Source organism: Vidua macroura, chromosome 7 (genome assembly GCF_024509145.1).
Source record: "Vidua macroura isolate BioBank_ID:100142 chromosome 7, ASM2450914v1, whole genome shotgun sequence".
Lineage (NCBI taxonomy): Eukaryota > Metazoa > Chordata > Aves > Passeriformes > Viduidae > Vidua > Vidua macroura.
The window spans coordinates 39065646-39081613 of record NC_071577.1 but is presented as its reverse complement, the minus strand read 5'-3'; the positions used below and the strand labels follow the sequence as shown (position 1 = coordinate 39081613).

Sequence of the window (15968 nt, the reverse complement as noted above, 5' to 3'; positions counted from 1 at the left end):
GACCCCGGACCACCTGTGGAGGCCGCAGGGCCCCAGACCCCGCCGTTCCCTTTCGCACCGCTGACATTTACAGATAAATTCCATGGATAAACACCGCAACCCGCTCCTTTACCGCCCCCATCGCTCTGAGGGCACCGGGCCCCCCTCACTGCCCCCCCCGCTCCCGGCTCCCCTAGGGGGCGCACTGCCCCGGCGGCGCGCGGCGGGGGGGCGTGGCCCGCGCGGCGGCGGGCGGTGATTGGCGGGCGCGAGTCTATAAATAGGGGCGGGCGGCGGGGGGACAAAGCAGTGAGCGCGGGACCGGCGGGCGGGCGGCGGCGCGTCCGCGGCTCTGCCTCCTCCACCGCGGCGGCTTTATTGTGTTTTTCACGTTATTTTTGCCTTTTTTTTTTCGCGAGGAGCCCGGGTGTGCTTTGGTTTTTGGCTGGTTTTTTTTTTTTTTTTTTTTTTTTTTGGTTTGGTTGTTTTTTTTTTTTTTTTTTTTTCCCCCCTCTCTTCTGTTGTGGCCGGCCGGAGGGACTAAGGGGAGATCAATGAAGGAAAGAAGAGCGAGCCAGAAGTTATCGAGCAAGGCGGTGATGGATCCCAACCAGAACGTGAAGTGCAAGATCGTGGTGGTGGGGGACAGCCAGTGCGGGAAGACCGCGCTGCTCCACGTCTTTGCCAAGGACTGCTTCCCCGAGGTGAGCGGGACGGCGCCGGGGTGGGCTCGGGGCCGGGGTGGGCTCGGGGCTCGGGGCCGGGGCGGCGGCGATGGGCGCGGGCTGACCGTGCGCTGTCTTCCCGGCAGAGCTACGTCCCCACCGTGTTCGAGAACTACACGGCCAGCTTCGAGATCGACACGCAGCGCATCGAGCTCAGCCTCTGGGACACCTCGGGTGAGCGCTCCCGTTCGCATCCCGGGAATTCGGGGCGCGGGGGGGGATCGGGGAGGAGCGGCGGGGCTGCCGGGCTCCTCATGCGGCTGCTTCTCAGGGCTTTTTTTTTTTTTTTTGACAAAAATCTCAGCTATCCTTGCAGGATCTGCTTGGCGGAGGGTGTGGGCAAGGCTCCGGGAAGCGGTTTGTCAGCATTGCAGGGGAATGTGTTCTCACCTGCCTGGCTGGAAGGAGCTTTCTGGGGAGCTTCGGGGGTACCTCGGCTCCTCTGCTGCCTGCAGACCCCGCTTTGCCTCGTAGGAGAGGGAAAAGGTGTTTAGGTGAAATATTTCAGCTGCCTTTGGAGCTCCTGGTGGCCTCCCTAATGCCTCCTTGTTTTTTTTTTTTTACAAAACACAGCACTTTTCTTCCCAGTGTTCCAGAGAGTCTCTAAGGCCAGGAACGGCTTTTAGGGAAAACCTCTAGAATTTATCTCTGATTCTCTGGGATGCAGAGGGCACCATCCTTTCCCCCGTCAGGCTCTTCATTCTTCCAGTTTTACCTGGAAGAAACCGGCTCAGACGCCTCCAAGGTTGAGGGGTTTGGTGTTTGGCTGGCTCTGCTCACATGTTGAGACAGGAGCTCCTCTAGATCCGCCTGTCGTTGATAATTTGGATAATTGGGCTGCACTTACGGCCGGGGGGGGGGGTGAAGGGGGCACCCCAAAATTGCCGCCTCAGTGCTGGAGAGGAGCGTGGGGAGCCAGTGTGGCTCTGCCTGTGGAGAGCTGAGGATGTCCAGGGGGAATGACACCAGGAACCATTACCAGAGGTGTGGATCAACATCATCTGCAGAGCTGATTGGCAAAAAAAAAAAAAACCTGCAGGAACTTGGCAGAACACGCAGTCCCTCTCTTTTTCTGTGTAGATGGCTCGTTAATGCTGAATTTGGACCCGGCAGTTCCTCCTCGGTGCGACAGCAGTTCTTTTACCAGGAATGAAAATGTTAATCCCTGTTTAAAAGAGGAGTTTAGGCGGCGGGTTGGCTTCCCTCTTGCTGTTGAGGAAATGATTCCAAATTCTTGCAACACGATTACTGGGAAAAGGCAGCCTCTGCCCACAACCAGTATCAGCTTTGCTCTGAGCTGATTTTTTTTTTTTTTTTTTTCCTTCTTCATCTTATGCCAAGTGAGACTTGCAGATTTCTGGAGTATGTCTGGTTGGAGCTTTCATGCTGATTACTAAGCTGGCTGGAACTATGGAGCAAGGGCTTATTAAAAATTAAGAGTTATTTTGGAAAATGTTATCTTTATTAACATACAACACGCACGCAGGCTGGACGTGGGAAGGTTTGGAATCTGTTTGTCAAAGGCTGGAGACACCCATGGAATGAAATACTCTCTAGCACTTCAAAAGATAAAAGACAGTGGAAGAAAAAACACCTGCCAGCCTTTGTCCTCTGTCCTGGAACTCGGAGAAAATGTGGTTGAGTCAGAAGCTTGAGACCAAGTGGGTGATTTGTCTGACATCCCAGAGTGAAGAGGAAATACTTGAAAGACCCAGGGCTTGTTTTTACAGAGTGTTACCGAGTGGATCCTCTGGCTGTGGGACTCTGGATGAGGAATTTTGGCTCCGTGAGCAGCATCCCTTCTCACCCAGTGCAAAAAACCCAGCTCTGCCCGAGCCCATTAACCCAGAGCAAAATCGCATCAGCAGATAAGAGACAGCAGAAGATAAAGGGAGTGTTTTAGCCTTATCTGAAAGTCTTGGTAATTTAATTTTTACAAGTCTTTGTCCTGCTCCTCTACTGAGTTAGAAGAGATGTCTGAATGGCATTTTTAAGGCAGGACTAAATCTAATTAACTTCAAAAGATGGCTGATCATTGCAACACGGGGGAGGTGACGGCTGCAGGTTTTGTGGTGCTTGAATATCTCTTGGGATGGGGGAAAGATGCTGTTTAATTGAGTTTTTTTGCAATATGCTGCAGATACGTCCAAGATGACTCAATCAGAATTTTGTATTCATCTTTAACTCTTCTTTAACTGGGAACATTTAACAGCCTTGCCAATTAGTCCCTTGAATTAAAATTGATATTTAGGTTTTGCAGTGAATCCTTTGGAAGGATGTGCTGCCACCCCCAACTCCTTTTTTGCTCCCTGGGAAAATCAGAAAAGCTGTGGCCATTGGTTAAAATAGTTGTGTGAGGGTGAGAACAGGCCCTGCTGCCACAGTTTTGGTTTATAATTCTTTACATACCGACGATGATAATGTGTTTTTACCAGAGAACTTCTAGGTGTCATGGAACCGACAGAAAATTTAAAATTCACTGGGGAGTTGTTGTTGCACCTTGGATTTGCCCATAGGAATATGGGACAAGTAAGAGTGGAATGGAACGGGAGGATTCATTATTCAGATGTTTGCTGGTGCTGTCTAGTTCTGCAAGTCATTAGAAGGATTTAAATTAGCCACAGCATTAAGGGAAGCACTTGCCAAGTAGAATTTCAATGGGGTTTGGGACTACCAGCCCTCTCTCAAAGCAGGAATGTCTGGTTGCAATCTCACTACACCATAAATTACTCTGCTCTGGGGTAACATGTGGCAGTCTTGAGCTGTTTGGGTGCTCTGCTTCTTGTGTGAGGTGGAATATTAAAAGTTTCTCCAGGTTAAAGCTTCATCTTGTACTTTCAGGGCCACTGTGAAGGAAAAAAAAATCTGCATTAGTTGCCCTTATCTACCATCTAATCTGCATTTATCAAGTTTTTTTGGCTCCTTTGATATTTGTATTTCTTGCTAGGACAACAGCAGCTGTGGCTTAGAAAAACCATTAATTAGGTGTACATACCTGTGTCTCCCTAAAATGTGTTTTAGGGGCTTGCTTTATTGCTTGAACCGTGGCTACTCCAATAAAACAATTCTCAACAGGGCCAGAAATACTTACAACTGCTGGGGATTAGCAAGTAATTAAATCCAGAAGGGCCTTGGAGCTGAGAGCCAAGTTAGTTTTGCTGTGATTTTTGACTGTATACAATGTACTCAGTGTCCACAGACAAACAGAAATTAATTGGCAAGTTTCGTGCTGAAACCTTTCAGGAGAAAGCTGAAACTTGGAGGAATTAAAGTTGCTAATTCCCCAAATTCCCTGGCAGTGATGATGGCAAAGGAAAATCCAATTGCTGTCTTTGCCTCCCAGAAAATTCTTGTTAAATTCTATGATTTTCTGGTTTTAATTTTCCATTTTAGCAGGGTTTTCTTACTACTTTTACAAGGGGATCCATTAGAATTGATAACTGGGAATGCCAAGTGCCATGCCAAAGTTTTCCCTCGGAGGTGTAATCACACAAAAAAGCTGTGAATATTTTGATGTCTCTTTGCTTGGTGATAATCTGCACTGAAAATCCACCTCAGCCATCCCAGATTATTTTTTTTTTTTTTTTTTAAGGTGGAAAACCATCGGCACTGAACCAGCTCCTTGGAGCAGGCAGTGTTTGCTGTGTGTTCTGTGATAATTAGTGAGCCCAAGGGTTTGGGAGTGAGAATGCTGCTGTTCATCTGTTGTTCTTTCACTTGACTGGGCTCCAAAAGGCTCCAAAGCCTAATTCCTGGTGGCTGCTTGCTGCTGTGGAAATAGGGAAGTCTTGCCTGTTCCTGAGCCCTCCTGGCCTCAGGATGTGCAGCTGAACCCTCCTGGTGCCTTTGCACCTTCCAGCCAAACACCTCTCCCTGATCCAACACCTTCAAGTGGTGCTAAACCACCCAAAAATTAAATATTCTTCAGCTTGTAGTGATGTAATTCTGTCCTTTATTAAGATAGCAATATTTAAAGTTAACCTTGGCATCCCCTGTAGGCCAAACCCAACCATATTGCTGGGGAGGGGTTTTATTTCAGACTAAAAGCTGAATTTCTGTTGGACTTTGCATGAAACATAAGGTTTCAAAAGCAGACCATCCTTAATGTTGCGAGTATTTTTGGCTGAAATTATTAAAGCTGCCAAACAACTTTTTAAAAAAGGAGGATTGAAGCTTGAATAAATGTCCAGCACGAAAGAAAGTGAACTCCAGCCTTATCAGCAACTCCTTGATAAAACTGAAAAACCACCCATGTTGTCCTTGCCAAAAATGTTTTATTTTGCAGGAACAGAATCCCAAACACAAATAGGCTTTTTTTTTTTTTTTTTCTCTCCCCACAAATACCATGGCTCCAGTTCCACATTCTCCTTCTGTTTTCGAGGGTTGGCACAGCTTCAAATCTGCAGAGGAACATGAAAAAAAGAGGGAGCAGCCTGGCTGGGCTGTGCTGGAGTTGTCTGTTCAGACTTGAGCGAGCCTCATTCCTGACATTCCTGCCTTCTGAGGGTTTCTCTGGGCAAAGGGATGAAAATGCCAGCTTGAATAGGCCTGCACAGTGAGGGCTGCAGCCCCTCTTTATTTGCACAGGAATAAAGGTTTGGTTATAAATGAGAGCAGGAAATTTCCTTTGTGGATCCTGCAGCTCGAGGAGTTGAAATGGGCTCTGTTTGTTCTGCCACACACCAGCCTGCAGAAAAGCTGGGGAATGTCCCTCCTAAACTTGCTAAAAGTGTTTTTTTTCCAGCTCAGCATCTGAAATAGGAGAAATTCAAAGGAGGGAGGAAATAAAAACCTTCCAAGCAAAGCAGCTCCAGCTGCTGGGATGGGAAGGAGTCTCGAGGTTGGAGGTGGGGACTCTGAGCACAAATCCATCTCCTGGGCATAAATGGGATCCCTGGAGCTGCTGAGTGAGCCCAGAGGTATTTGTGTGAGGAATGAGTTTCTGGGTGAGGCTTTGCTGAGACTCCTTTCCAGCCAGCACCCATTAAGGATTCCCTCAATCCTGCCCTTGCTTGCTGGAGCTCAGGGAGACGTGGCAGTGCTTTCTTGTCACCCAGGTGGCTCTTAGTGCCCCTTGGTGCTGCAGTTCCTCCGTGTCCAGGGCAAATAAGCCAGCCCTGGGGCTGCAGGACAAATAAGCCAGCCGTGGGGCTGCAGGACAGGCTGTAATAGCAGTGCTGGAGATAGTGGGGTGTAATTAGCAGTGGAAAATGCTCATTGATAGCTGCAGTGAGTAGTTAACTCCAGGTCACCTCGCTGAGATTTGTTCCCAACGTGTCATTTGTGCTGAATTCAGCTGAAGTGGGGTGTGAAGAGCCTTTTCTGACAGCTCTGTCAGATTGACATCATTTACAGAGATGAGCATTCGAATTAAATCCTTCTCGTTCACCAAATTACCTTCTGCTACCTACTTTGGTAATGCTTCACTCCCCATGTGTTATTCCTCATTTCAAAAACAACATTCCTGGGATTCTTGCCTCCTTTCCCGTGCAGGAGAAGCCTTCCAAGTGAAGTCATCTGCGAGCCCTTCACACCATTCCCTGTGCAACAGCCTGAGCTGTCTGTCAGGGAAAAACCTGAGCAATTCCTCTAATCCCGTTAATAACCAGAGACCTTACAGCCAATTAGTTCTGGAGAGCTGGGAAATCCGTGGGATAATGAGCTGATAACCCCCCAAACTCCTGGAGACTGGGTTCTTGTGGTGGGTGTTCCATGCTGTGGTTTAGGGTCTGCTGTATTTTAGGATTTACAGAAATAAGGATGTAGGATGGCTGAGAAAATGAATTTTAAGTTGCCCAAGCCCTTGCCCTGTTGGGCCACTGAACTGGTTTCAGTGCCCTTTTAAATGCATTAAGAAATGCATTTTCCTCAGGAGGTGAAGCTCAGCCAAACCCAATGGTGGCTGAGTGACTGCAACTCCTTAGAAAAAACAAAGATTTTTTTTTTCTTTTTTTTTTTTTATTTTCTTTTTCTCCTATCCAGATTCACTAGATTGTTAAAATTCAGTTTTTAAACTCTGGACAGATTCTAACTCTTCACATCATGATTGTTGTTAAGGAAAACAGAAGATCCCTTCACAGACCTGCAAGTAAAACAAGCACAAACAGCAGTACTGTACCTGCATCTGTTCCCCCAGATTACTAAATTAGCTTTGATCTTGTTGATAAAAATCTGGTTTATGGGCTAAACATAAACATTTATTGCAAGCTTTATTGGTTTACAGATTAATGAGGCTTTTTTTGTGACAAATAACTTGCGTGCCTGCCTACAGGATTGGGATTTTTCCCTGCTGGAAATCTGTTCCTGCAACAAGTTCTTTAATTTGAAGCAAGAGTTTCTCCTAAACATTGCCAATGTGTCAACTAAAGATGCTTTTTGCACTTGGAGCTATTTGTTTCAAATTAACTGTGAGACAAATCAAAAACTGAGGAATTTCAAATCTGCTGTAGGAAAAGCCTTTTGGGGTTGGAGGATTTGTTGCCTTGCAGGTTAATGCTGGGCCTTAAACTTGGGCTGAGCCGGTTTCCCTGTCCTTGGGAGCGTCCCCAGCTCTTGGTGGGTGATGGATCACTGGGGGGCTGTCACTGAAAGCCTCTCCAGGCTGGCTGAGTGGCTGCAGGAAGGGGAAAGCAGCAATTAATGAAGATGTTGTTTGGTTTCCCTGCAGGCTCTCCTTACTACGACAACGTCCGCCCGCTCTCCTACCCCGACTCCGATGCTGTCCTGATCTGCTTTGACATCAGTCGCCCAGAAACCCTGGACAGTGTCCTAAAAAAGGCAAGTGTTTGAGCAAGCCCTGAGCGCAGAGCTCTGCTGGAGAAGCTCATCTTGAAATCCCTGCAGGGGTGCTGTTCCTACGCTGGAAACTTCCACTTTGTTTCTTTAAATGGAGCGATGACAGGAGGGTGCTTTAATTTGAGGTCGTTTGTTTGAAAGGGGTGGATGTTAATTGAAAACAAAAACTCGCTAATGGACGCTTGGAGCTGAAGGAAATTCTCATTCTTCAGCCCTGAGACAGCGAGGAATTACTGAGGGTGGTGTGAGGTGCTGTAAGAAATTGTATCTCACAATCTCATAACAGGATTGGGAAACTTTGCTGGGTAAAAATTGTCAGCCAAGTGTTTGGACTTCTGCCAGCGTCTTAGATAATTCGTGGGGCTGACGTTAGAAGGAGCAGTGACAAATGCCTCTGGAAGCCACCAGCAGAGCTTGCAGTGGCACAGAAATGCAGCCCTGCCCCGAGCCCTCCGTGAGATCACCGATCCCAGCGTGTGTCAGACTTCCCAGGAGCCCAAACAGGGAATTCTCATAATCAAGCTCTGTGTTTGCAGGGTGGTCCTGGTCCTCTCCTTGGCTGCTGACCATGACTCAGCTTCACAGTGGGTTTGGGGCTTAATGACCTGAAGTTCCTTTTTTTTTCTGAGGCTGGCAGTGATTTTTGTCTCACTGGGATAAAGTGCTTCACAATGCTCTGAATAACCTACAAAAAATACTTCCAAACTACTCTGTATCAAAAGCATCCAGAACTGTGGTTTTTCTGTCCCTGTTAATGCAAGAGATTTTTCTTAAAATGCTTTTAAACCCAAATTACAGCCTGAAATTTTAGGGAATGTCACGTTTGGATTATGCTGTGAAGTTTTTGGCTTTGAGTTCCCAACATAACCTTGCAGAAAGGCGAAACCCAGTGAATTTATCCCAAGTTCTGTCTGAGGGGCTCCTTGCTGGTTCACCTGGGACAGATCTGTGCAGTTTCAGCAGTGAGGATGCAGCAATAAACCCACATTTAGCCCTGCTGGTGTTGTGGTTGTACAAGTGAAGGTGGGGACACCATTTCTGCACTGCCTGGGGCTGGCTGTGAGAAAGAACAGCTCTGCAAACCTTTGCTCATGTGGGTAAATAATCTCAACTCATTCCCTCCTGATTAGTAAGCCAGTGGAATTCATGAGTGTGTGAGATAGGAAGATTTCATCCTTGACCAAGTTCTGCTGGAGCTGATGCCTTCAAAAAATTACCTTGAAGGCAAATCCAACCATTACATAAAAATATTTCAGCCTGGGACATCAGGACTGATTAAAGTTGTTACCCCTTGCTTCTTTGGATTTAAACATGAACTGTTGAGTTCTTTTTATTTTGTTAGGGCTGGGATTAAATGTGTGAGATGGTATTTTTTGTTTGGATCTTTATTAGTTTTTATTTATTTACAGTTTTACAAACTCTGAGTTCTACAGTATTTTATTTTAACAAGCTAAAAACTGAGTTCTATTTCGTTTTTTACAATGTTTTTTAAGGATAAACTAATTAAGAAATGGCACTTAAATTATTTTTAGTTTTAACTTAATAACTAACTTCTCGTGGCTTGTAATGTGGATTTTTTATCTAATTACACAATACCACCCAAACCCATGGACAAGAAGTCTTTTGTCTTAAAACTTCTATCTTGTTTTATATCTGTTACTATAGTCTAGAACTTTAAATTCTTTAAGTTTTCTACTATGTGATATTACACGCTTCTATTCAAACTGCACACCTAACATTTTAGTGTTATTAATCAATTTTGGAACCTTCTCCACGACCCCAGGTGGAATGCAGCGTTCTCTTGGGGGGGTCAGTGCCTGTCAGCACAGAAATCTAAAATTCTCAGCAGCCAGGGCTCCGACAATTAATCCAACTTGCAATTTTTCCAGTGGAAAGGGGAAATCCAGGAGTTCTGCCCCAACACCAAGATGCTCCTGGTGGGCTGCAAGTCCGACCTGCGCACCGATGTCAGCACGCTGGTGGAGCTCTCCAACCACAGGCAGACCCCCGTGTCCTACGACCAGGTAGGGGCCACCTCCTTTTCTGTCCTTCAGGAGGGAAGAAAAACCCCTTTTCTGTCACTGCAGCCCTCACTGTGACCTGCTTCTCCCTCATGATGACACCAGTGCAGCCTAAAAGGCAGATTTGCACCTCTGGTGTGGGTGGAGGTGGGTTTGAAAACTGTTTAGGACTAAAGGAAATCCTGCAGCCCCACAACACATCATAAAATTGTCCCTTTAAACATCATAAATTGTTGTCTTTTTGGTTGCAAATTGCTTTTTAGGTGAGTTGTTAAAAAACTTCCTGCTTTTCTGTGCCTGCACGCAGCAAAAACGCAGCTAAAAGGTGACACATCCTGTTTATTCAGTGACAAATTGGTAAAATTGCTGTCTGCAGACTTCAGATTTGAATCATGATGTTAAATTGGAATATAATCTGTCCCCAGTTCCTTAAAAAACCCCTTGTCCCTCCTTCTGAAGGTGCAGCAACACCAGAAGGCATCTTAATTCTTGATGAGTTCTTTGCTCTTGGGGAAGGGAGAAGTTTGGAGCCAGGCATTAGAGGAGAGAAAAGGGAGAAGGAATCAGGTCATGGGAGAGAGCAGGATGTGGGGAGCAGGGAAACTGCTCTGAGGTGAGCTTCCCTTTATTACTCACATGTGTGTGATCGTTCATGGCAGCTGAATCACCCTGCAGCACCTCCAGGAGCCACCTCAGTGTCTTTAGCAACCAGTTTGGGATGTTTTATCCCTCGTGTTTTCCAAAGCAGCAGCTCCTGATGTGGGGTTACTAAGGATGCAGAATGTTTATGTTGGAAAATGGCAGGACTTCAGTAAAATCAAGTCTTTCCATGAGAGTGATGAAAACTCTGCTGGCAGGTGGATTTTTTTTTCCCCTGGATTCACAGCTCAGCCTGTACCCCTGAGGAGCAGGAGCCAGCTGAACACAGGACACGGCTTCTTCTAAAATTCCCTTGCCTGGAGTGGAGTCAGAGCTTTCCCATTCCTCTGAACTCCAGCAGGAAGCACTGGGAGGGGAAGGACAGGCTGGTGACACCCTGCTCCAGCCTCCCAGTTCAGGCAGCTCCACCTGAGCAAACATTTGTGAGGCTCAGCTGAGCAGGAGCTGAGATGTTTTAACTGTGGGGAGGGCTGCTCCCACAAGCTCCTGCTGCCTTATCAGCCTCTCCCCCCTGCCATTGATAAGGGGATGCATCACTGCAGGGCAAACAGGAGGCTGGATGCGGAGTGGCACCTCAAGGATGTGGTTGGTTTTTGTAACTTAGTAAAGATTCACCCCTCAGAAATCAAATTCCCTTGGAACAGCTCCTGTTTTTTCACATAATGCTGTATTGTGTTCCAGTAGCAAAATCCACCATGGGATCCTGGGCTGTTGTCATCTGTCACGTGTTGGGTTGTTTACCTTGTGCTGCTGGAACAAATGTCCCTGCTTTGACTTCTTAAAATCACTAAAGAAGGGCTCCTATAACCCCCCATTTAACTCTTTTTCCCTTTTTCCCCCCTGTTCCCTGTCAGGAAGTTGATAGAACTCTTCCCAGAGCACATTTCCCTAAGAACTTTGTCCTCTTCCTGGAGCTGGAACAGGGGCTCTGCTCTGCTCCAGCTCAGCTTATTCCTTAAGGCACAGAATTTCTCTTTGGAGATTTCAGCTGCCAGATTTTCCAGGAAATTCCCAGATCCAAGTTAAGGTGAAACTGCTGAAAAGGCCTCAGTCAGTTGTTTGCAGTCACTGAGCTGCTTTTCTCTCCCAGTTTGTATTTATCAGCACGGCAGATAATGCTTGGACACTTGTTTAACTCCTCCTGCAAACAAGTCTCTGTTTGTTTTCCCAAATTAGCTTTGGCTTTTCCAGGGAAACAGCGCTGAGCTGGAATTGTGAGGATTGCTGAAGATTTTGCACAACTTGGTATTGATCACATGTTCCCTTTTTCCCCTCAGGGTGCAAATATGGCCAAACAGATTGGAGCAGCCACATACATCGAATGCTCAGCCTTACAGTCAGAAAACAGTGTCAGAGACATTTTTCACGTCGCCACCCTGGCGTGTGTGAACAAAACAAACAAAAACATGAAACGGAACAAATCTCAGAGGGCCACAAAGCGAATTTCACACATGCCTGGCAGGCCAGAACTGTCCACAGTGGCCACGGACTTGAGAAAGGACAAAGCCAAGAGTTGCACGGTGATGTGAAGGAGCTGGGATTTCTTGGAGGAGGAGGAGGAGGAAGATCCAGGAGGGGTTGGAGCTCAATGAAGTCACAGCCACAGGGTGTTTAATGAGGGCTTTGCCAGTGCTTTCATGGAGACTTCTCCTGCTGTGTGAGACTGTACTTAAGGACTGAGCCAGCAGGAAGAAAAGGCTCTTGAGAGAGGTGGCATCAGGAATTCCTGTTGAAGACAATGCCAAAAAAATAATAATAAAAGGGAAAACGTTTGAATGTGCTGAGAGAAGAGAGAATGATTGGGAAAATAACCCTGCAAAGGAGAGATGTCATGGACAGTGCTTGTTTCTTTTAGTAACGCTCTGCTCCTGGATGCTACCACTTTGATTTCATTCAAATAATACTTTAATGGGATTTTTTTTTTTTTTTTAATGAAGACGTTATTAATACGCCCTTCTCATTAAGGAACTATCCCCGTGACCTTAGAGTTGGTTTTCCAAAGGATTTGATCTCATTTTTTTTTAGTAGCTGATTGTGAAAACAGAGAGGATACCGAGGTGTGTCACCTAGAGGAACATTTTGGAGAAGTCTGGAGTTCTGCCTTGCTGATCCACGGTGGGGATGAAGACAACTGTTTGAGGATTCCCAGAATTTCCGTGGAAATGAGATGGATCCAGTTTAGGGGGGAGGGGAGTGGGGGCAAAGCAGCCCTTCAGGGCTCTGACTCGGCTGTTCCTCTTTGTGGTTGTGATGTGGAGTGGAATTGGTGCCCAGTCCTGGTGTTCTGTGTGGCCTCGTTGCTGTAGGTTCAAGTGGGAGGTGCTGAGAGCTGTGATGGCAAATGATTCGTGGTTTTCCAGCCCTGATCGTTCCTTAAGCCTTACTGCCCACCTGGGGAAGCCCCAAAAACCCCCTTGGGCTTCTCCCAGGAGCTGGAGAGCCCGTGGATCCCGCAGAAAGCTGCAGACAAATGCTGTTCTGGGATGTGGTTCACTGCAAGGAAAAAACAAAAAAACAAAAATACCCCTCAAAAACCTGCAAATGAGCCAGCAGAGCCTTTTGTGGTGCTCCTCATTTCGGGGAGGAAACGGGGTCTGAAGAACTGTGAGGCCTTAAGGGGTCCCCAGTGGGAACTGGATACTGCCCTTAGTTTTAGGATTAACACAAAAGTATCCAGCCCCCAGTCCTGAAATGGGGTGAACTGGTTCAGTCCAATCCCTTTTTGCTGTTGTTACACTGAATTAAATCAGCCTTTTCCAATGGTTTGCAACTCTTCCTGACTCGCCAAACTTCTCCCAAAGGAAGGAGACAAAGCTCTGAGCAGGCTGGTTTTTGCTTGTGGAGGACAAGCATTTCATTCCCAATGGTGATGCTTCATTTTTGAAGTGTTTAAAAGCTCTGTTCACTCGTGCAAAGGTAAAGATGAACTCATAATTAAATCTCAGTTCTGTGTGTTCCCAGCACTTTGTTTCATCTGAGAAAAGAAGACAAATCTCACTCCCATTCTGGTTATTTCCCACAAAAAAAAAAAAAAAAAAAAAAAAAGGACATTTTTGACCACCACAATAAGCTTTTAACTGATGCAACAGTGCTCTTAGGGCAGTATTACAAAATAGCTGGTAAGTGCTTCTTTCTGTATTTAAATATTGTGGAAAAATAAGTTATAACTGTTATAAAGCAGGACATTCATTACTTTTTTTTTTTTTTTAATTGTTGAAGTCACTTTGTATGTTTGGTTAATGTTTCTGCAGTATTTATTAAAATACCTTTTTTTTTTTTTCTTTGAATTAAAAAACAAAAAAAAGGAATTTTTCTTGTAGTGGAAATGGCCTTTGTGTGGTAGTTAATGAATAATTGTGTGTTTTGGGGCATAATTGTGCTGGGGTTTGAATAGGAATCTCTCTCTTGCAACAGCCTCCTGGGCATTACATTTTCCACTTTGCTGTGGGTTCCCTCCTGGAGTTGTTTCCCAAAAATGCCAGAGGCAGAGGAGCAAAGCAAGCACGTGGGGGTTGCTTTGCTTTCCCTCTCAAGCTGAATTTTCACATTTTCAAATTCAGCTTGCAGGTTGTTCTTTGCCAGAAAAGCTCATTTCCCAGACGAAGGTTGTTCCTGATGCTGGCACTGCTGGGAGATCCTTGGAATTCTGAGTTGTCCTGGCATTCCTGGGTGCTGTTGGGGCACAGAACCTGCAGCTCATCCTCCCCTCCCAAGGGCTTTTCCTGGTGCCAATCCAGGCAGGAAAGCTTGGAATTGTCTCCCTGTGATGCTCTCATCTCAGAATTCCATCCATCTCAGAATTCCATCTCAGAATTCCCAGCAGCTGTTCATCTCCCTGTTCCTTGGGGCTGCCCTGATGTTCCTCATGACCTATAGGTGCTGTAATTAATGAGTGAGGGGTTAATTAATGACCCAAACTCTCCCTGTCCTTGCCATCTGAAGATGTCTTTGATGTTTCCATCTGTCCCTGTTGCTGTCACCACTGTGGGATCCTTGGAATTCTGAGTTTTCCTGGAGTTCCTGGGTCCTGCTGGGACACAGAACTTGCAGCTCATCCTCCCCTCCCAAGGGCTTCTCCCGGTGCCAATCCAGGCAGGAAAGCTTGGAATTGTCTCCCATCTCGGAATTCCCCGCAGCTGTTCATCTCCCCGTTCCTTGGGACTGCCCTGATGGTTCTTTGCAGTTCCCCATGACCCAGCAGCTCTGTAGATGCTGTAATTAATGAGTGAGGGGTTAATTAATGACCCAAACTCTCCCTGTCCTTGCCATCTGAAGGTGTCTTTGGTGTTTCCATCTCTGCCAGGTCGAGGAGCCCAACACAGCTCGTGGGTCACTGATCCAAAACTGAGCCAGCAGGAAAAGCTCCACTCCTCCCTTCTTTGGAACCTCTTTCCATAAAGGATTTTTTCCCAATAAATGATTCCTCTTGGAGGGTTTGTGGCTCTTTATCAGAGCTGCAAACGCTGGAGGAGCATTTGGGCCACTCCTTCTGGCTTCATCCCAACCTTTGTGGTCCTGCTGCTTCTCCTGGGATTTCACCAGAGCTTGGCAGGGCAGGGAATTAATTCTGTGTGAGCTGCAAGCTGGGCTTTGTGGCTCCTCTGCTCCCTCTGAGCTGCTCTTCCCTGGCTCCTGGTGAGGCTCAGGAATAGAAATGTCTCTTCCTGGCACCTCCAGTTTGGAGGTTCCCCCAAATTTTGTAGGAATTTTGGATGTTCCATGGTGCTCCTGGGTCACTCCCCAGTGTGGTGTGGTCACAACCCAAACAGGGTGGATTAGGAAGGTGCTGCTAAAGGACTCTCCAGAAAGGAAATAAAACTCAATTTAACATGCTGAAGTTGGGCTGTTTGATGGATATTTAGGGTTTTTTCCACCCAGATTGGTGGTGGCTTAAAGCTCCAAGGGTATTTTGGGGCTCTGGTGGATTTGGGGTCAGGTGCTGGCATTCCTTTGCCTCATCCTCACATAGCCAGCCTCTCCTAAGGGAGGGGTTATTTGCTGAAAGTCAAGTAATTATTAATTCTCAGCTCATTTAATTTCTTCCTTCCAAACTCCTTAAAAGATTTATGAACCTATTTTTCCAGGGATTCTCCATCTCATCCCGCTCTCGTGCCAGGCTTCCTGAAAAAGTCATGGAGAGGCTGGAGTTGCAACAGTGGCTGCTGCCAATTTAAAAGCTTAAACAGAGTATTTTTGATTTTTTTTTTTTTTTTAAGTTTTTTTGCAGCCCCTTCAGCTCTTTCATCTTCCCAGCAGGTCCTAAAATGTCCAAAATGACCTTGCATCCTGATCCTCGGGATCTGGCACAAGGAATGTTCTGCCGAGTAGGTTTTTTTTTTTTTTAAATCCTCTCTAAATTATCTTGGAGGATGAGGGATGAAAAATAATCGAAGGAGGAGAGAAAAGATCTCACCCAGGTTTCCAAAGGACCTGTGAAGAAAGAATTCCAAGTGGGGAAATGGGTTTTTAGCCCTCCACCCACCGCGTGGCACAAATTCTGGGATGTGCTCCTAAATCTCCTTCCTTTGCAATTTGCTGTGGAGGTTGGCAAGGAATTCCCAGTTTTTCACTGATGGAAAGGGGATGAATCCTTTCAGGAGGGTTCCTGCTCTGCCATGGTCACCTGTCCTGCTGTGGAGGTGGCACCAGCACGGGGATCATTCCCATGGGAATGAGGAAGGGACGAGCAAAGCCCCTAAACCAGACTTTATTCCCACAGCAGAGGCATTCCCTGGTTAAAGCACATTCCTGGGCTCCTTTTCCTGGGAACAGCCCCCTTGGAGCCAGT

At 46.4% G+C, this 15968-nt stretch overlaps 1 protein-coding gene across 1 annotated transcript; it reads left to right on the top strand.

Annotated features, from left to right (window-relative positions):
- Positions 1-456: 456 nt before the first annotated feature.
- On the top strand, positions 457-12701 carry RND3 (Rho family GTPase 3). Its single transcript, XM_053982773.1, has 5 exons — positions 457-683; positions 791-878; positions 7372-7481; positions 9389-9523; positions 11458-12701. Exons 1-5 carry the CDS (start codon positions 534-536, stop codon positions 11707-11709), a joined length of 735 nt encoding a protein of 244 aa, XP_053838748.1. The 5' UTR covers positions 457-533; the 3' UTR covers positions 11710-12701.
- Positions 12702-15968: the final 3267 nt, after the last annotated feature.